The sequence below is a fragment of the Misgurnus anguillicaudatus genome, chromosome 6, assembly GCF_027580225.2.
Source record: "Misgurnus anguillicaudatus chromosome 6, ASM2758022v2, whole genome shotgun sequence".
Classification (NCBI taxonomy): domain Eukaryota; kingdom Metazoa; phylum Chordata; class Actinopteri; order Cypriniformes; family Cobitidae; genus Misgurnus; species Misgurnus anguillicaudatus.
In genome coordinates, this window is record NC_073342.2 from 3,524,688 (window position 1) to 3,545,921 (window position 21,234).

The following is a 21,234-nucleotide window of genomic DNA, read 5'->3' on the forward strand; positions in this document are numbered from 1 at the left end:
TGCACTTGCACCACTTTATGCGTATCGCGCATACCGTAATAATTAGCTTTGACAAAAAAAACAGCATAAAACAATTATGTTCCATATTATAATATTTTGGCTATGTGCACTGAAGTGAGTAAATGAGTTAAATTCTCAATGAGTGTGATATGGCTCTTATTTATCTATTTAAATGTAGAATAAAAATGTAGAATAAAGCTTACTCGGGCATCTTACAATGCACTTATGTTGTTATGCAATTTTAAAATACAACATATGAAAATGTCTGGATGCAGAAAAAGCCTACTTTGACATCTTACAATGCACTAATGTTGTTGTATGCAGTTTCAAAATGAGTATGTTTAAATGTAGGAAAATGTAGTCATCATCACTGATATATCTCCGGCCCCTCATTTGAGATGCTTTTCATAAACTGGCCCCCATGACAAACTAATTGAATAGACCTGCCTTTTGCCTCGGTTGGGATTGTTTAGAGTCCTTTGAAGCTGCAGAGGTCTTATAAAGTCCACTATATGGAAAAAAATTCAAAAATGAATGTTTTAATTTAATTTATCTGGATTTTTTTATAAAAGTGAAGTAATCCTATGAACTACGATTATCTAAACAAAAGTGAGATATTTTAAATTCATTATTGGTTCAAACAAATTAGCGTCGCACACCTGAAGTGAATGGATAGGTGCTTGGGATAAGAAGACAACAAGTCTCATAACATACATGAAAAGCAATTCCCGCACACTATCTGCTTGCTGAAAAATGTAATATTGTTGCGTTGCAAATTGTTGCATTGCAACAATTCGATCGATTGATCTTCCTCAGGCAATTGATCTTCTTCAGGCAACCCTTGCTTGAGGAAGATCAATCGATCAAAACGTTGCAACGCAACAATTATTACATTTTTCAGCAAGCAGATAGTGTGTGGGAATTGCTTTTCATGTAAATTCATTATTAGTTAAAATATGATATTAACTTATATAAAAATAAGGTCTGATATTTTGTTTATTTGTTAACTTTGTTATTCAAGTATGTGATGCTTCACTGAATTCTTAATTAAATGCAATGCACCATATATTTTTCCTGTTCTCTATACATATACATTAGATTAAATGTACCCTTTAATTACTCCAAAAATGTTTCTAATTTTTTTTAAACAGTTTGTTCCTTTCCGTGACTACATCGATCGCAGGGGTAATCACATTCTCAGCATGGCCCGCCTGGCAAAGGACGTTCTTGCAGAAATCCCAGATCAGTTCCTCCAGTATATGAGGAGCAGATGCATCAAGCCGCAGACTGCGCCCCACTCCACTTCCTCCAAACCTCCATCAACCTCTGTCGTACCCTCCATGCACTCGCTTCAAACACAGATCTGAGCGATCGCACAAACAGCGCGTCGTCCGTTCGTGTCACTGTCGCTCTCAGGACCACACGAGGTCTTTCTGAGGAAACGGCACGCACTCAGTACATGAGCATATCAGGTGACAGCTCTTCACTCGGTACCGTCTTTTGTGCAGAGTTACAGATGGACTGTTTTTAACTATCGAGTGGCCTCTTCGTTCAGATATGACTCCACTATCTCTGTGTCTCACCAACATCTTTTGTCTGGCGACCTCGAAGCAAACGTTTACAATCGTACCATTTTTTACGTGGATGTTTTTGTATCTCTGTGAAAACATGAACTGCCAAAGCTCTGAGCACGGGAATTTTCACTTATTTTGATGTAAAAAGCGAGAGTTTGAGATTATAGAAAAAGCATGAGTCCAACCTCGGTGAGATGAACTGTTTCTAGAAACACATTGGTGCGTGGCCTTGCTTTCATTTTCATGACTCAACCATAGGTATTCTTGGCTGCCTCAGACTGTAAAGAATTAATGCTCAGCTTTCACAACATAAGCACAACACACGCAGAGATCAACAGAAAAAAGCCTTACTTTCAGTTTAAATCAGAATAAATATTTTCCCACTCATATGAGTTATGAGTTAAGGTCATAACCTGCCATTTCCAGGCTTCTGTTGACATTCTGCAAAACGTTGTCTGGATGAAAGTGCATCATATGGGTTTGAAATGAAGTAAATATGACATCATTTTTATATTGTTGTATAAGCTATTATTATAAACACAGAACTGTAGCTGCTCTCCATATCTGTATCCATGCACAGATGTAGCATACTTTAAAAATGGGAACCACGCGTGACATGTTTTGCATGCAGTTTTGGGGTACACGTACAGTTTAAATGCAGGTTTGTTAATTGGGTCATTCTACAATTACACTCTACATTAAACTGCATGTACACATTTCTATAAAAACACATTTTAAATAGATATATAATGCATTAAATCATCATATTTGTAAACATCTTTAATTAACTTTTAGTATTTATTGTCTTAATATTTACAAATATTTACGTTTTGAAAGTCACTTGCATGAAAATATGCATGTCACTTATAATGAATTTTGTAGTTACAAGAATGTATTTGTTGTAAAATGTTGTAAAAAGTGGTAAAAAAAATTCAATATTATTTTATAATTTACAGTTAAAAGGGTTTTCACTGTAAAAATTGAAAAAAAAAACCTTCAATTGGTAAAACTTACAAAATTGAAAACCCTTATTTTAATATTATTTTTAACCTAATTTAATAATTTTTTTAAAAATTTTCATTTTAAAATTTTCACTTGAAGGGGTTGTGCACACCAAAACTTTTAAACGCATCTGAAAACGCGCCTGTTTTTCAGCTGAGTGCCAGCTTTCTTCAGCTAAGCGTTTTGGTAGCTCTAATACGTTAGCTGTGAGATGGTTGGTTGCTGTGATATTTGTCCCGCCCCTCCTACACTGTGATTGGACGGCCGTGTGAGAACTGACATCGACAAGCGGAGCTTTTCATTCAAAGTTGAATATTTTTCAACTCTTTGCGCTCAGCACTGAGCGCGGAAAAAACCCCGGGCGCCGGTTTTCAGCACGGAAGAAAACCGCTAGCTGCTGGCTTATTTGAAAAACGCAGAGCTTCGATTGGAAACAATTGAAAACATGCGCTGGCCGCAGGTGTAAACGTTTTGGTGTGCGCAACCCCTGAGTGTTTACACTGTAAAACAAATTCAGCATACATATTTTTATGTTACTTTAACTTATAAAAACAAGTTCAAATTGTTTAACTTCATTTTTTAAGTTATGTCAACTTATCACAGGTCAAAACCTAAAATAGTAGATTGAATTGACTTACAAAACCAAGGTTTTTTTTTTTTACTATTTTGTCTTACAGTGTAGTGTACTATTACAATATGAAAACACCAAAATAGCATTTAGGGAAAATCCATATTAAAAGTAAATGGTTTTAGGAAAGGATATTTTTTAATTTTATAGATTCTTTACAATTATTTGTAGAATGACCCAATTAAATATGATATTTTGTGTGAGACCAAACAAAAATATATGTATAGTGACTAAATTGTGACAAAATTGTCACTTAATGACTAAATAGTTTTTTACAATTCAGACCATCTTTTGTTTTCCGGTACGTTTTTAGCACCAGAACCAAACATTGCTTACTTTCTCCTCATTCAAACCTTTAACACGAATAAAAGCTGCTGAAAGGACATGACTGGAGATAACAGTGTCCGGTCAATGTCGGGAGCTCACATCAGGTACCTCTGCTTTAAAGCCTTCAGATTTCAGACAAAAAACATTGCAGTGAGCCTAACAGCTCATACTTCTTTTATTTAACATGACAGTGCTTACGCCTACATCCATCTCTTTATAAATCATGCAGAAAACATGCATTAAATTTTAAACCATGCATGCTTAAAATTTGGAAACGAGTCTTTTCGTAGCCTATGTGATGAGTGTCTACACACAGTGGATACAGCAGTCTTCCTCATTGCTCAAATTCAACACAAACTTTTACAAATGAAGGCACTTTTATAGAATATTTTTTTAGGAAAACAAAGTAGCCTACCTTATTTATATCTTGACCCTGTGCTAGTGACAATATCATTTAAAATCCGGTTTATTTACTTTCTCATTTCACTATCATGATCTTAAGCACAAAACAGTCATGCTTTATCTCAATCCCACTTAAAATTACGTTTCATGTCGACTTAAATAAACAGTCAAAGTAGTTTTTATTGAACTTTGTTTTAATTTCTTTGTTTTAAAATGATTCATATGCTATTTGCATGGCTAATAAATTGTTTACAAGTAACAGATATTGTGCATATTAGCTCAGGTGTGACACCCTCGTATGTAAAATAACTAGTGACAATGTTGCTTAGTAGTTATTATTAGGGCCAGTTTACCAGCACTATGACTCATACGCACCTCAAAAGGTTAAAGGTCATTTAAGTCGTTGCTCAAGTGAACTAGCAGTTAACAAACACTCATAAGACTCTTTATCATATAAACACAAATACTGTTTGTTAATGATGACTTGATGGTTTTAGTATGGCTTGCATCATGTTTGCCTGCAGCATGAGCAGTATTTTGAAAAGCAAAACTTTTGTAGGTTGTTTCTTTGTGAGGTATAACATTTGCCTTAATACATCATTAATTTGTGCCATGCCAAATCTACTATATTATATGATATAATAATATATTCCTGCATTCTTCTCATTATTAAAGCACTTTCTCTTGTGCATTGTGTCTAGATTAAAGTCATGTGAATGGCCTGTTATCATGCATGCAGGTGCTGTTATATATCAGTGTAGTCTGGCATTGAATGCACTCAAGTAGCCGGTAGCACTTTTTAAATGAAGGAATTCAATATTTCCTATTTGATTATGTTGCTCGAGATCAATCACCATCTCTGAAGCTTTCATTTTATAGTTGCTTTTATGGGACAAATCAGTATGTGTAGTAATAATTTGAATACATTATTACTTGGATAGGATTTGTTATAACCAACTAGATGAAAGCAACAATTATTTACATATTATATGAAGTGTGATGTAATGGCTGTAATGACAATTTATGAAATGATGCCCCTCTTTATTTTATGAATAAACATTAAACACTTGATACGTTTTTGTTTTGTGTCCAGTTTATTAATTTAATTCCGTAAGTTTGAGATTATAGTTTTTTAGCATGACACAAGCAGAGATCATGGGTTCAATTTTCACAGTACACACTATTGATCGAATGGAAATCACAGTAAAATATGATAAGATAGATATGTAAAATGTATGCTAGTTCAGGGATTTATGATGCTATACTTTTTTAAATTATATGGTATTATATGGTATTTTTCTAAATGTTTTCTAATTTATAGCTTTAATAAAAATAAAAAAAATCTTTTATAACGTTTGGTTGACATTAAATGTACACTCTTAAAACGAATGTGTTAAAAACAACACATTACTGTATGCGTTAACACTAAATGCTTTGTCCCAGAATCCACCCATCTCTGTATTATTATTGAAACAACACATTTTGTGTTACTTTTAACACAAAATGACAAATAATGTGTTAAAATTACACATGAAGGGCTCTAGCATACACCTGGTGCAATGCAGTGCAATGAGCGACGCAAGTGTCTTTTGCTAGTTTCAACCCTTGCACAATGATAATTTTCATGTTTTGCGCCACGTTGTTTAAATAGCAAATGCATTTGCACCCACTTTTGCGCCCATGGGCGTTCTGGTCTGAAAACGAGGTGTGTTCAGGCGCATTGTTGGCGCGTTGCTATTTTGAGGCAACTTAAATAGGCTACGCCATTGACCAACAAAAACCAAGTCAATGTCGCAATATGTTTTTTTCTTATTTAAAGAGCAGATTAGTAATATGCGCCTATAAACTGGACAACAACGCGGGTTTGCTTATCACACACACATCAATGCACAGCAGCACAAAAACGCTTTTAAATATGTAAGATTAAAGGACTGAATGTAAAAGATTATTATTGAGTCTCTTGGACATAAATGAGGACCGACATTATGCTGCGTTTACACCAACCGCGTTTTAGGCGGCAAATCACATCTACCACGCCTAGTTTGCCACTTGGACAGTTTGAATGCATTCACACATTCAAATACTGCTTATGGACAATATCACGCCTTCCTTCATGTTGAATGAGTGACTCCAGGCAGGGCTGCCGCCACAGCAGCAAGCAGGCTCCTGATTGGTTAACGCGGCGCAAAATTCCGGCAAAGTTCAAATATTTCAACTTGGGCGTCAGCCACAAATTCGCGTCAAATGCAAAATGCACAAAAAGCACCATTGAAAGAACTAGACGTGCAAATGACTCATTCGCGTCGCTAGAAACCTCCAGACGCATGTCAACACGTCTTCACATTGACTTAACATTGAAATCACTCGAGCTTCACGCCTCTACCGTGGCTGGTGTAAACGCAGCACTAGAAGGCGCAAACAGCTGCTTCACCTGTAGCCTGGTAAGTTAATAAATGCTTTGCTTTAATCAAATGCATCTATTTCTTAATTTAATGCTACCTTACAGACTTATTGTATATGATGACTGTGTACCTGTGGATATGGTGAGATGAGAAACATTTTTTAGTAATGCTTTGTAAAAATCCCATGGCGCTGTTCTAGTGCTGAAACGCTTCGGCTCTCCGCACGTCATATTTGCAAATTATTTTATGAGATTACAATGATTATGTAGCATATCAATACATTTACAGCAATTAAAAGCCTGCAATGCGTACTTCTATGACTGGAAGAAAACGTTTTTTTAAAGGTTTTAATAAAAAATAAAAAAATTCAATAAAAATGAAAACAACAAATTTTTTAACATTATTCTTAAACTGGGGGCCTTCTTCCTCGGCTTAGTTTTTCAGTTTACAAAGTCCGTCATTCATCTAAATAGGGATTAGACATAGTGCCAGCGCAACTGGCTTTTAAAGGGGATGAGAGATAAGACTCTCATTGGTTTATTGCACGTTACACACCCATTACTCATTAGTGAAATATGAACAACCCCTTCGACCGCGCGCTTGGCGCACAAACCATTTTTCCCGTCGTTAAATTAGCAAAAGTGGCATTGGACACGCCCATTTAGACCGTGCACACACACACAAACGCGCTGTTTTGAATCACTCTCCGTCTGTCTCATTAGTTCAATAGCTCGTAAATCAGTCTGTGAATCCCAATCGGAAGTTATTATTCCGTCCAAGAGCAGCGCTCTTGGATGTTACGTTAAACTTAATGGGATTAATGACTTGTCACATCGTGTGGACACTTGGAAAGAGGAATGTAAACACTCATTTTTTTCTGGAGCTATATCTCTTATCAGAACGTGAAAACACCGTGGAACTGCAGGTAAGCACAGCAGCTTTTAAATGTGGACATTGATCATTTACTTTATCGTGACGTGACTATTAAAACATGTTATGAGAATATCGCCACTGGTATATTTATAAGCAGCATGCAAAAACATCTCTCTGACACTTATAAAAAAACGTTTTGTATAGTACTGACAAGAACAAAGTTTAATACTAATCGAGTGCTCGTATCGCGTTAAGAGTAAATGGGAACACAATAGTAACATTATACAGTAGTTTTATTCACTTTTACCTCGCGCCAAAACAATAACAACACAAAAGACACTAAATATGAATAAAAAACAAGTAATAGTTTGATCATGACACCAAATACTGCTGATTTGATCTCATTTTGACGATCATAAACAAACAAGGCCAACATGAGAGCCAGGGAATCCCTGTCAGAGATGTAGCCCAGAGAGGGCGGTGGTCAGCTGGGCGAGTGAACACTGACATCCGCTCATGCTTTGGTTCTCATTCGAACCGAATCTCACTAAGCAAACGTTCAAACAGGCGCTATCTTTACTAATCGACTGCAGATTTAAATATAATACAGATACATTCTCGACTGAACTAATCTTAAAACTACACTTTGTGACCAAGAAACGGTAATATAAAGAAACGGCTTTTCCGTCCATTGAGTTAATATGAGATGATTCAAAGCAGCCGAAAGTGTTTCCTGTCATTCTGGCCGCTCTCAGATCCGTGGCGGAAGAAGTAGTTCTCAAACAAAGAGGCTTTTAAAATAACTCCGTTGTTGTTTTCTAGTTTTCGTTTTTCAAACGTGTGCCGTCGAACTGTTGTATAAAAGCAATATCGCTCTCGGAGTCGTGTGATATAGCTCTATATCATCACGGCTGTGATTGCCTCCTACTCGAGCGATATTGCTTAAATACAGTGTTACTGATAACACAGCGGTTTATTTTAGTTCACCAAATCTTGTTTTATAAATATTGTTCATACTCTTTCCATTATTCTCTAAATACATATTATTACATAATATTAAAAATCTGATCATTACAAATGAACTTAAATAAAACAGACAGCATTGTGAGAAATCATTTTCATTAATGCTTAAAGAAACATTTTATATACATATACATATACATATACATATACATATACATATACATATACATATACATATACATATACATATGGGCAATTCCATGCAAATGTAAACCTTTTTATGAAAAGTGACGTCCCCAAAGTTTTTAACTATACTTATATCTCAGATGTCAATATTTGGTGGTTTAAATACCTATGCAAAGTCTCTGTTAAAGTTGTTAAAGCATTGTTTGAATTATTTTTCATAGTTAAGTAAATGCAAATTTCAGAATTATAATAATGTTGTTTCTTCCTCACACAAAAATGGTTTAAAAAATAAATATTAAGTATTATTGCTTTTGGTTTGTGCATTTTAATTTACAGATTTCCTACAAAGTATTTTGTCTCCCAAAAACTTTATAAAGCATATATTTTCCCTCATCTGAAACAGAAAACATGAGTATAGACTGATATTTTTCTGTGTGCTTGGACTCTATCATCAGAGATTTAGGAAAATATAAACGGATGGTTAAATAAATTGGTACTAAACACATTCTCTGATTATATTTCAAGTTTAGACCACAAATGTCACATTCACGATGCTGGAATTGCTCATATAATACATAAATAATACATAAAAAATAATACATTTCCACAGATATCTTTAGGATGTGGTATAACAGTGATACTGTACCACCCTCTGCTGTTTACATAGAGATTTACATCGTTTTTACATTTTTATTCAGTCATAAAACACTTCAGAAGTTGTTTAATCTGATGATTCAAATATCAATACAGTAAAACGGCATACGACTTAATGACAATTATGTGATCTACAGTAGCCTATGTGCAAAAAAATTTTTTTTAGTTTTGTAAAAATCATTTTCATTTTGTATAACCCAGCAAGCAATAGCCGTTACAGACCTGATAAATGAGTAACCCACTATTACCAAAATAAACTTAAATTTGGTAACATGTTGAGTTTTGCCAAAATAACTTGAGATGTATGATATCCCATCATGTAAGTAAAGTCAACAGTGATTACAAGGTGTTTGTTTTCATTATACGTTGGAGCTACGGTTAGACGTCTGTTAAATTTCCACCGACAGACTAAATTGTTTAGTACTCTTTGAAGTACAAAATTGCTTGCTGGGAACTTTATAATGTTGTATCTGGGTAGTTTTATTACTTGGGCAATTGATTAATGAAGTGAATTGACTATTACATTTTTGCTAAAGTTATTGCAGCTAAAAAAAAACAGTAAACCTGTTCTTCCTCATTTTTCTGTATTCCGGCAACTCATGGCTCAGACACTCTGTGCATATCTTTAATTCAGTCTCACGCACATACAGGTATGACAGATGTTTCAAACCTCTTGCCAAGTTTCCATGATGGCTTTTCCTTGTATAGGTTTAAATAAAGACATAAAGACCTTGTTCACGTCTCTGTCCTCCTTTCAGGTGTGACTGTTGTGCTGTAGCAGTGCTGAGAGAAAGTCAGTCAATTTTCCATTAATCCAGCTTTTTCTACAATGTGTTCTCTAATTTAGGCCTCTTTGTCATCACACCTGATGAGGGGATATAATCTGTGAGGTACAGAGTAAAAAATCCTTATCAAGCATTTATTCAGATATTACACACAAATCGCATAAAATTTGTTGTTAAGATGTCTCGATCATATTTTACCTCAAACTCAAAGAGTAAAAATTTATTTTGCATCATTAAGAACGTCCCTGAGATAGGGAACAATCATAATCATAAAAATGACACTATTGATAACATAAACTGTAAAAAAAAAAAGATGGACGACGCGACGTATTGTATTGAATTTAAGCTAAAAATGTCCAACCATGCTGCTCTACAAAACCAAAGGCAGTAACTACGCAATTGGTCAAAATCTGTTGTGTCTTGTGACAAAGTCTCCTGGTTCAATTTTGTCGCATTTCAGAGAAACATGTGTGCCAAAATTGCAGTAACATGTTTGACTGGCTGGTGTAAAAAACTTTAAGGGCATTTTTTTCAGTTTCAGTGTTTGCATAGTTACTGCACTTAGCCTTTGCAGGGCAGCATGGTTGCCGCCATGTTACGTAAAAACATCAGTTTGGAGCCAAAGCCTTCGCAGAAGGAATCGTCCGTGGAGCAGAAGGCGGAGCCGCGGTATCAAACGTCCACCCAAGCGCTCGTGCGCCCAATTCAACCACGCCATTCTTGAAAAATCATAACGACACGCCCTGTTTCTATGGCATCAAATGACTAGCTAAAATAAACATCACAATTATGAACAATTAAACATATATCAGCGTGATAACAACTACCTTAAAGGACCAAAACCATCTTTCAGAAAATTGTATTGGAAGTGTAAATATTTTTTTTTATTTAGAGTCCCATTCGTTTGAATGGAGAGGGCGGGGTTTATGACTTGTACTGCAGCCAGCCACCGGGGGCGATTAAAGACATATGAGGCACACCCAATTGAGAACAACGGCAAATTGTTCGCACATCTGAATAATCTGTAAAACTCGCCTGTCTTATAGGAGGCGAGTGATGATGTCACGAGTGTGACAGAACCATAAAGTTATAAAAGGGTGGTGCAAACAGCGCATTTCAGCTTCTGGAAAGTGAAGCGAGCGCTACAGGCGCAAAGAGTTAGATGGACTTACCTGCAAGTGATGCACGGGCATCATCCCACAGTTTCTTCTTTTTTATTTTTTCCGACCCTGACTCCTGCTGTCTTTTCGGGGCCATTTCCAAAAGTTGCCTACTGACTGGCCGTTTCTCAATCTGAAGGCTGCAGCCTGCGTGAGGTCGCATATGCAGGCTGCATACGTCATCAAGCCTAGTTTATTTCAGTTAACTGAACATTACATTAGCAAGTCATACGCAACAATTTACGATTAACTAAGAATAATAGTCAACTTTATAATAATTAATTATACGAAATAAGAAAGTTTTGATGACGTATCCAGCCTAGAAATGCGAGCTCTGGAGGCTGCAGCCTTCGGATTGAGAAAGGCCTCTGTCAAACTTCGTCAGGCACCCGCGCGATCAACCGAAACAGACCATCAAAGGCTGGGGGGCCTACTTTCTAGACTAGAGCAATTAAATTATCTTGTTCTCCCTTTTTTGTAAAATACATGGATAACAAGTGACTAATAATATTTCTATAGTCTAATGAAATAATATCAGCATTATATTTATTTTTTCATTAAGCTATTATTTTTGGTGCCCCCTCAGAACTTGATGCCCTACGCACAGCGCGTGATGCGCGTAATGGGAGCGGCGGGGCTGGTTATGGCAATGAGGTTACATTACATAGGTTCCCGTATCTCAGAGATGTTCCCTTTTGAGGACCCTATTTAAGGCTTCAAAGCAAACCAAGAGTTGTCAGATCTTCTCCATAGAGAAGACCTCCTTACGTACACTTCTAATGCCCTAACAGGACACTCTCACACTCATGTTTGGCAGAGGCTCTACATTTACGCTAATAATGTTGAAAATAATGTATTATATGAATCACAGAGCACTGCTGGTTCTGCAAAATATCTTCTTTATTGTTCTACTGAAGAAAAAAATGTCACCAACATACCAGATGACATGAGGATGGGTAAATAAACTTATTAATTAAAAAATTATTTTTGGGTGAACTATCCCTTTAATCTGATACTGACTGATGGTTTAAATAATGTTGAACGTTGATAAATGTATGTCTTTATTAGTAACTGTACCACATGTAAATGTACTTACTCCAGTTTTTCTAGTTTACAGTTTGGATCCTCCAGCAGATCTGAAAGTAGTTTAATCCCTGAATCTGAAAGTCTGTTTCCTCTAAGATCCAGATCTCTTAGCTGTGACTGGTTTGATCTTAAAGCCGATGCCAGAGAAGTGCAGCCATTTTCTGTAATACTACAGTAGGTTAAACTGCAAGAGATGTCATTATATCAGAATTAGACGTGTATGGTCTCAGGTAGTCTGTGTGCTGGATAAATTGTGGGTGCTTCTTAATATGAAAATTAACAGTTTAATTTAAAAATAGCTCTTGAATTTCTTAAATCTAGCAGGTACAGATGTGTTGCACCATATTTGAATTTGCAACCTATATGAGGGATTTAAAAGATTCATGACTTACACAACTTCTAGATTTATTTGGCTCTATTTGTCCTGTACATAAAAGGCAATGCATTGAAGGCTATGATTGTTTTTATTCAATGTCTTTGGCAGAGGGGACGTTTAGCAGTAAATAACAATACAAATTTCAACATGTTCATCACACAAAGGTACTGTATCATGTGGCTTCAGAAAACATGGAGTACAACACAACAGTTTGACATTTGTAAGGTGTTTATGTCCATTTTGTATCTACGCAATCCATATTACGCTTTCCTTTTCAATTAAATGACATCTTTTCTTTTTTGCATTACTTGTAACTTTAAATAAACTATTACCTTAGTGACTGCAGACCCGATAGAAGATGACATAATCCCACTGTGAGCTGCTCCAAACCAGAGTCCATTATCACATTTGCACTCAGGTTTAGCTCTTTAAGACTTGAACATTTGGATTGGTCTGCACAACTCATCATCTGACAGCTTCTTTGTGTGAGATCACAATTATTCAACCTTAACAAAGCACAAACATACAGACCTGTAGTTTAACATAATTTGCACTTGTGTTTATTTACATTCATAAACAAATTGGAGTCCTGTTACCATAATTTCTCTAGATTAACACTTGGATCTTTAAACAAAGGAAGCAGGTGCATCACTCCTGTATCTGTAAGGTTATTGAGGCTAAGGTCCAGCACTGTCAGATGTGATGGGTTCGACTGTAACGCAGATGCCAGTATTGGACATCCAGCGGCTGTAATTCCACAGTCTGAGAGACTAGCAAAGTAAAACGAGACAAATGTAAACTTTAGACCTATCAGAATCATACTATTGCCATGTGGGTTGTGGGTTTATTCTGTTACCTCAGCGTCTGAAGCTTACACTGAGGACTCTTCAAACCAGCACAAAGCATCTTCACACCTGAATCCTCAAGACTATTCAGATTTAAGTCCAGATTTTTCAGGCTGGAACAGGAGGACTGAAGCACTTGGGCCAATGCCGCACAGCTTTTCTTGGTCAGTTCACAACCCATAAACCTAGAAAACAATTTTCAGTTTATTCACACATAAAAGAACAGTACAAACTCATTACAGTACTGTAGTTTTATATAAAAACAAACTCTTGTATATAACTCTATACATTGTAATGCTACATAATTTTATAACTGTAATAATTAAAATTCAGGGTAATGCTGTCAGCTGGTTTTATTTACCTGTATGTGATATAAGAGATCTGCAAGCATTATTTATTTTTTTATTGCAAAAATGTTGTTTTTGACATTTTCATGATGTTTAAAGTTCCAGACAACATGTACCAAAGTTTTATGAACTACCCTTTTTATCACACATAAAAACTCACGTGTGTTGTGGTGTGTTTTATGTTGTAGAATTAAGCGTGAAATATCATATGTTTGTGTTAACTCAAGATTTAAAATGTTTACCAATACCCCATTCAAAAAAACTATTGAATTTGGGACAAGAGCACCGGTGCTAAAAGGCAAACTTGTTTTGGGTTTTGATTACAAAAATACATCATCCCTGCAGCTCTTTTTTAAAGTTTCACTGGGATGAAAAAATTATAAAAAAACGGTATGTCTCCCGGCAGGCATATGACCGACCTTCAACGTTGTAATATGGTTGAGATAATGTCAGTTCTTGTTTCACCATTGAAATATTGTTGAAATAATGTCAGTTCTTGTTTCAACGTTGAAATATGGTTGAGATAATGTCCGTTCTTGTTTCAACGTTGAAATATGGTTGAAATAATGTCAGTTCTTGTTTCAACGTTGAAATATGGTTGAACTAATTTTAGTTCTTGTTTCAACATTGAAATAAAAATGTCAGTTCTTGTTTATATGTAGAAATATGGTTGAAATAATGTCAGTTCTTGTTTCAACGTTGAAATATGGTTGAAATAATGTCAGTTCTTGTTTCAACAATGAAATATGATTGAAATAATGCAAGTTCTTGTTTCAATGTTAAAATATGGTTGAAATAATGTCAGTTCTTGTTTCAACATTGAAATAAAAATGTCAGTTCTTGTTTATATGTTGAAATATGGTTGAAATAATGTGAGTTCTTGTTTCAATGTTGAAATATGGTTGAAATTATGTCCGTTCTTGTTTCAACATTGAAATAAAAATGTCAGTTCTTGTTTATATGTTGAAATATGGTTGAAATAATGTGTGCTCTTGTTTCAATGTTGAAATATGGTTGAAATTATGTCCGTTCTTGTTTCAACATTGAAATATGTTAAAACAAATGTCAGTTCTTGTTTATATGTTGAAATATGGTTGAAATAATGTCAGTTCTTGTTTAAACGATGAATCAACATTGAAATGCCTGCTGGGCTATATCATGTCAAAAACATCTACATTTTAAATTATTTTAGGTAGTAAGAAAACTATTAACATTTTCAAGTTAGTGTCAGCACTTTATGTATAGAAAATTGTGGGACCTACCTGAGTGTTTCCAGTATACAGGTTGAGTTTGTCAGCACATCAGAAAGAATTTTCACACCTGAATCATGAGGTTGGTTGTGTGATAAATCAAGTTCCCTTAAGTAAGATGGGTTTGACCTCAGAGCAGAGGCCAAAGAGGCACAGCCATCCTCACCAATGCTACAATTAAAAACTCTACATCCATAGAGAAGAAAAATTGCAAGCAAGCTCATAAAAAGTTATTGCAATACCAGTTCATTACTATACATTTCCAGCCTAATCTCATGGGAATGTGTACGTATTTTACGAGTTGGCTAATTTGTTCAAACTGAATCGTATAAAAACGTTTGATTATCATAAAAAAGTAACAAAACCCCACCCCTAACCTTAACGTCGCAAGAGTGAAAGCAAATCGCACAAAAACGCATGAATGTGGTCGTATAAATTAATTCGAATTAACCACCTTGTAAAATATGTGAATTGCTCAGAAATTGCAATGTTAATTTATTTAAGAAATGAATTTGAGCTGCTCCTACCTTAAAATCTCTAGCTTGCACTGGGGATTCCCCAGTCCAACAGCAAGATGACGTAATCCTGAATCTTTAAGATTGCTGGAGCTCAAATCTAGCTCTCTCAGACATGAATGACTTGAGCTGAGAACAGAGCTCAGGCCTGCACAGACTTTCTCTGTCACATTACATAACCTTAGCCTGATGGATAATTCACACAGAATGATTAGCTGCAATCATTGTACTACATTAAGTGACACTCGAAATCATAAGGTTCATCACATGCCTGGCACATACTCTATGCAGGTTCACAAATGCCAATGCTTCGAGTTATGCAAGCCTGGCTTTATGTGTTGTTGAGTTCCAAAATGTTTGTCAAGTATGACATTCTTAACATTGGTGCGGGGGAAAACTATGCTGGTGAAAGAAGGATAAACTTAATTATTTTTCACATTAGATTAGCTGCCATCATGGGACGGTAGTTGCTGAGCTTATTAGCCATACTGCTAGTTAAGCAAAAGCTATTAACCTGAATAATAACACTAGATTTAATTGCAAAGACAAATGAAAGCAACTCTATTGATCCCTTGTGCAGTGAGGTCTGTTATCACCATAGCAACGCAAATGTGCATGCCAAGTATGTAAAGCAAGACCATGCACTTGACTTTTGTCGGCAAGCATTCACATTTTCATACCTGCGTAAAGTGTGTTTCTGGCTAAACAACCCTCTGAGGTACTTACAAAGCCAGTCTGGATGCTTTGATCACTGGCAGGAGTCTCAGCATTCCCTCATTTGAGATCATACTCGGATTAATACATTTAGTCAGGTTGAACACATCAAGTTCTTCGTCAGACATCAACAATGTGTAGGCCAAAGCGGAGCAGTGTGAAGGAGACAGCTTTCCACCTTTAAAGCCACCTGAACCTAAGTAGTCCTGCACTTCTTCTACCAGGGATTCATCCTTCAGTTCACTAAGACAGTGAAAGAGACTAATTGCTTTCTCTGCTGAAGACTGATCCCTAATCTTTTCCTTGATGTATTGGAGAGTTTTCCTGCCACCTTCAGGATCACTCCAAGTCTCAGTTAGCAGTAGTTGGAGAAGGGTCTGATTGGAAGCATGGGAAAGTCCCAGCAAAAAACGGAGGAAAAGGTCCAAGTGTCCATTGTCACTTGCCAGAGCCTTTTCCACTGCATACTTGAGAAATTCATGCATTGAAGGTTTGTTAAAAGCAATTGCAATTTTTGCATTTGTCGTATGACTGAGGACGTTTTGCTGGCTGTTGACGAACATAAGGAAGGCGTATAACGCAGCTAAAAACTCCTGGATACTGGCGTGGATGAAACTGAACATCCTCTGCTGGTGTAGTCCTGTCTCTTCTTTGAAGATCTGTGTGCAGACTCCAGAATACACGGAGGCGACGTCGAGATCAACCCCACATTCTCTTAGATCGCCCTCATAAAAAAGTAAATTACCCTTTTCAAGCTGTTGAAATGCCAGTTTTCCAAGCAACAACATGCTCTGGCTATCCCAGTTCACATCTCCCTTGTAATTCCCGTCGTATTTGTGACTCCTTTGCTTAATCTGGAAAATCAGGAAGTGCGTGTACATTTGCGTGAGCGTCTTGGGGATTTCTCGACCCTCTGATTCACCAAATATCCTTTCAAGAACCGTAGCCGATATCCAACAAAACACCGGGATGTGGCACATGACGTGAAGGATTCTCGATGACTTCAAGTGCGAGATGATCCTGAGTGACATGTTTGGATCGCTTATCTTTTTGGTAAAGTATTCTTCCTTTTGGGAGTCAGTGAAACCTCTTACCTCGGTCATTTGATCAATGAGGTCAGGTGGTATTTGACAGGCCGCAGCTGGTCGTGAGGTTATCCAAAGCTGAGAAGAAGGAAGCAGGTTCTTGCATATAAGGTTTGTCAGTAAAGCACTAACTGAGATGGCTTCTGTCACTCTGGAGCAACTTCTGTTTTTCTGGAAGTCTAGAGGAAATCGACATTCGTCAAGTCCATCCAAGATAAAAATGATCCTGTATTTGCCTGAGCTCAACACGTCCGCTTCGATCTCGAGATGGTAGAGCTGCTGGAGAATGTGGATGAGAGTAACCTTACTTTCTTTAAATCTATTCAACTCGCGGAATGGAAGTGGAAATATCATGTGGATGTCCTGGTTGGATTTATCTTCAGCCCAGTCCAGTGTGAACTTCTGCACAGACACGGTTTTCCCAATGCCAGCAATTCCCTTTGTGAGCACAGTTCGGACTGGTTTGGTAGATCCGGGAAATGCTTTAAAGACATCGTTAACTTTGATTGGTGTGTCCCATATGATCGGATGTTTAGATATTGTCTCGATCTGTCTGATCTCGTGTTCGCTATTGTCACAACTTCCGATGTCAGTGATGAAGAGCTCAGTGTAGACGTTGTTGAGCAGAGTGGGGTTGCTGTGCTCTTCGTTTCCCTCGAATATACACTGATATCTGTTCTTCAACGTCTGCTTGAATTGAATTGTCCACATCAGGTCCTCTGTGAAGTTTAATATCGGTTAGAAAAAAAATTAGTCGTGGTTGTTGAGTTCTTTAATAATGGTACTGGAATATAATAAAAATATGATTATTTGATGGGCATACCATTTAAAATCCTTGAGCTTAATCCCATCTGCAGACTTCTGAAAGACAAATACATACAGTATGTCAGTGCGGTAAACTGTGTATGATCCTGAAGTTGGTGGGTATTGTGTATGTTGTTATTATAACTACTTATGTTTACCTTAGGTCATCAGGATGTGGTTCCTCTTGAAAATTGGGTGGTATTATGTTCCATGAGGCAAAATGATTCACATTTAGCGGATAAACAGATGGCTGTTCACTTAAAAGGTAAACAAATACAAATAAATCGATTCAGCTTTGTGATCAGTAATAGAAATATTCTTAAGTATTTCATCCTAACACAGTATTATCTTGACACTGTTAACCAGGGCTAAAGCATGGTCCCGCAAGACCCTACAGAGTTTACATTTCAGAGGCCTTTCTGTTGCTTCTAATAGCAAATCCCTTATATTATAGTATATTAAGCAACAAGGTGGATTTGGTTAAAAAATTGAGGAAGGGATGGGTTTGCTAACATTAGATGACCGCAAATACTAGCAAATTGTTTCATCTGACATCGGCATGTGTTGTATGCATCGAAACTTCTAAAAAAGCTTTTTTCTTCTTCTGATTTTGAGTTATAGTTCATGTTAATGCAAAAATATACAATGATGTTGAAATATTCCCGTAGATCAAGAGACATTTGTCATTTTCTTGGAGTCATCAGCTTGCAATAGATGCACTGAAAGGCCCTATAGGTCAGTGGTTCTCAAACTGGGGGCTGTGAAATTGCAATTTTATTAAATACATTAATTTATCATATATTAAGTTTTGTTTTAATTCAAATTTTATGATGTTTAAGCCCTAGTGTGTACATACCGTAATTCTGTTTTATCCCTAAAGTGCAGAGGAGGGCTTATCGACCGAACAGTATTCATGGACAGACGAGAAGTGACGTTTGAGTCCTCATGCTGAATTGACCTAAAATAATAAGAAAGTTTAAATTAATACATGATTTCAACAGTGTTCATCATGTTTATCAATGTTGGTGTCTCTGGTGTCACCTGTGAGGAGAAGTTTCCTCCATAAAATTTACTGGTGTAGTAATAGACCCTTGTCCCAGCGACACATGACTTTGCCCAGGTGAAGCACGCCTGTATGGCTTTTTCAAACTTAAAAATAAAGTAAAATAAAATGAGTTCAAGTAAGCAGATAATGCACAACTTAATATTTTTTAAACATGAAACATTAGCAACCTTAAATCAATCAGTTCAACGCTGATTCCTGTGTTCTCATTCATTTCTGTGTTATAATTACTGTTTATGGCTCCAGGTGTGTAAGATTTATTGTAGAGATATCATGCTTCGAACAGGCTTCATTCAACCTGCAACAACAGATGTAGACATGCAAACTTTTCAGATGTGAATAAGCACTGAAGTCCAAAAAGATAGCGTAAACATGCGTTTAAGTCTGGAACAAAAAAAGTTTTAAAAAATGTCCCTATAGTTGTCACTGAAGCTTTATCCTTTTGAAAAGTACACCTTTGCACCTAAGAGCTTATTAATACCTTAGAGGTACAAATTATCTGTATATCCTATGATCTTACAATTTTTCTCATTTCAAAAGTCGTTTCACTCAGATATACGTCACAATACAAAAAAAAGAGTACAATCGCTAAGTCCGTTTTATGGTGACTTTAATGCTCATTGGATGAACAGTGATAAGGTTTAATACTTTAAAAAATGCTAGATGTGATTTCTGTAATAATCCTCTTACAAACTGTGCTCACTTTCCACAAAACTTAAGTGATGTTATCTCTAGACCATACTTAACAAAAGTAAGTGTGTTACTTACAAAACTGTGACAAAGCAGTATCTTAGCAATGGCTATGCAATGCAGATCAACTTTGTGTGTCTTTGGAAATGTGCCAGAATTGTGAGTGGTGTGGTGTTGAAAAATTAACTCTTGTTTTCTGACTTTACATCGAGGCCTAAATGTATAATCATTTGCAAAAACTTCTAATTTATGATTGTTTAAAACAATATATGAATTATATACTGTATATCTACCGTATCTGTCAGTCTATTATTAATAAATAATTAAATCTTAAGATCAAGTGAATAATAAACTTTTTTGAGGCTGTATTTAGACTTAAATACAAAAAGCATGCTCATAACCACTATTTAAAACTGTACATGCATATATAAACATATATGTCACAACTTGTTAATTCACATCTATTGAGTGTATACTTAGGGTTGGTCGAATTTGTAACTGGATTTAAAACTTTAAGATTTCCTATAAACAAGTTTTAAATAAAAAACATCTCATAATAAAGTATAATCACATCGATTCTTTATTATATTGGATCAAAGGTTGGTTATGAATCAAAGGCCCGCAAGTCTTTTGAGGTTCTAAAAAAACTAGCTAAAATTATTTCAAACTTAATTGACTTGAATTTTATAAACAATTATCAAAATGTATTACTTACCTCTTCATAAGACAGATTCCCAATAGTACTTAATCAAAATGAAAACATTTGAGCAATATTTTAGTAAACCATTCGCTGCTTTCTGTTTCCAAGTATTATTTTGTCTGTCACTTCTCTGTTCCACCTCTCATGATGACAGGAATGCTGCTTTACTAGATTTACAAGATTAATAATACAACAATAAGTGCATCATTCTAGTTTTTTTTAAAGCTACAGTCCACAATTAATCATGCAAGTTAAAACTACTTAAATATTTTAAATAAGCATTGAAATATATCAAAAGCACTCTAGCACTTAAAGAATTCACTCTAGCACTTACACTTCTTATACAATGATTGTACTCTCTTAAGTTGCACTTACAGGTGACCAACTATTGAAAAACTACTTCACATGAGAAATTGAATGTAAATATAACCTAACAGCACATACTGTCAAAAACAGCATAATGTATCTATTTTTTTAAGTTACATTTTACAATATTAGGCAGCTTTTTAACATGGCGTTAAAAAGTTAAAGATGAATCCAAAGTTACCCTGAGATACATAAACTCTTTAACATACAGTTTTTTTGTGCGTGTTTAATAATAAACCTGATCTAGTAAACCATTTCTGAACATTGGTCATAGCAGAAGTCAAAACTTTTCAAAAATATTAGCTAAAAATTACTTCTTCATCTGCATACATCTGAACATTTACATCTTTACATACTCCAGATAAATCATTGATAAAGAGTGAAAATAAAATTGGTCCCAAGATGGAGCCTTGTGGAACCCTCTTGTGGCAAGCAAA

The 21,234-nt window shown here is 35.8% G+C and overlaps 2 protein-coding genes across 2 annotated transcripts in view; one reads left to right on the top strand and one right to left on the bottom strand.

Annotated features, from left to right (window-relative positions):
* cpne8 (copine VIII) overlaps window positions 1-5,004 on the top strand; it is an 88,063-nt gene extending 83,059 nt beyond the window's left edge. The window contains exon 20 of the mRNA XM_055192484.2: window positions 1,152-5,004. Coding sequence (XP_055048459.1) covers window positions 1,152-1,367 — 216 coding nt within the window. The 3' untranslated portion in view covers window positions 1,368-5,004. The remainder of the gene's footprint in view (window positions 1-1,151) is intronic.
* Window positions 5,005-8,426: 3,422 nt separating this feature from the next.
* On the bottom strand, window positions 8,427-20,572 carry LOC129434403 (NACHT, LRR and PYD domains-containing protein 12). The gene is made up of 14 exons (XM_055193346.2): window positions 20,447-20,572; window positions 19,212-19,339; window positions 19,020-19,127; window positions 18,835-18,936; window positions 18,137-18,235; window positions 17,998-18,035; window positions 16,102-17,893; window positions 15,388-15,561; window positions 14,873-15,046; window positions 13,275-13,448; window positions 13,015-13,188; window positions 12,751-12,924; window positions 12,053-12,226; window positions 8,427-9,894 (listed from the first exon to the last, which is right to left on the bottom strand). The coding sequence occupies exons 2-14, from the start codon at window positions 19,253-19,255 to the stop codon at window positions 9,855-9,857; spliced, it is 3,267 nt and encodes a 1,088-aa protein (XP_055049321.2). The 5' UTR covers window positions 19,256-19,339; window positions 20,447-20,572; the 3' UTR covers window positions 8,427-9,854.
* Window positions 20,573-21,234: the final 662 nt, after the last annotated feature.

Excerpts from the sequence above, each read along its gene's own strand:
- LOC129434403 (XM_055193346.2), bottom strand. The coding sequence starts at position 19,255 with ATGAATGAGAACACAGGAATCAGCGTTGAACTGATTGATTTAAG. Across the intron at positions 19,128-19,211 it reads GTTGAACTGATTGATTTAAG|TTTGAAAAAGCCATACAGGC; the intron begins GTTGCTAATGTT and ends TTTATTTTTAAG. Across the intron at positions 12,227-12,750 it reads TCGGGTCTGCAGTCACTAAG|TTTAACCTACTGTAGTATTA; the intron begins GTAATAGTTTAT and ends CATCTCTTGCAG.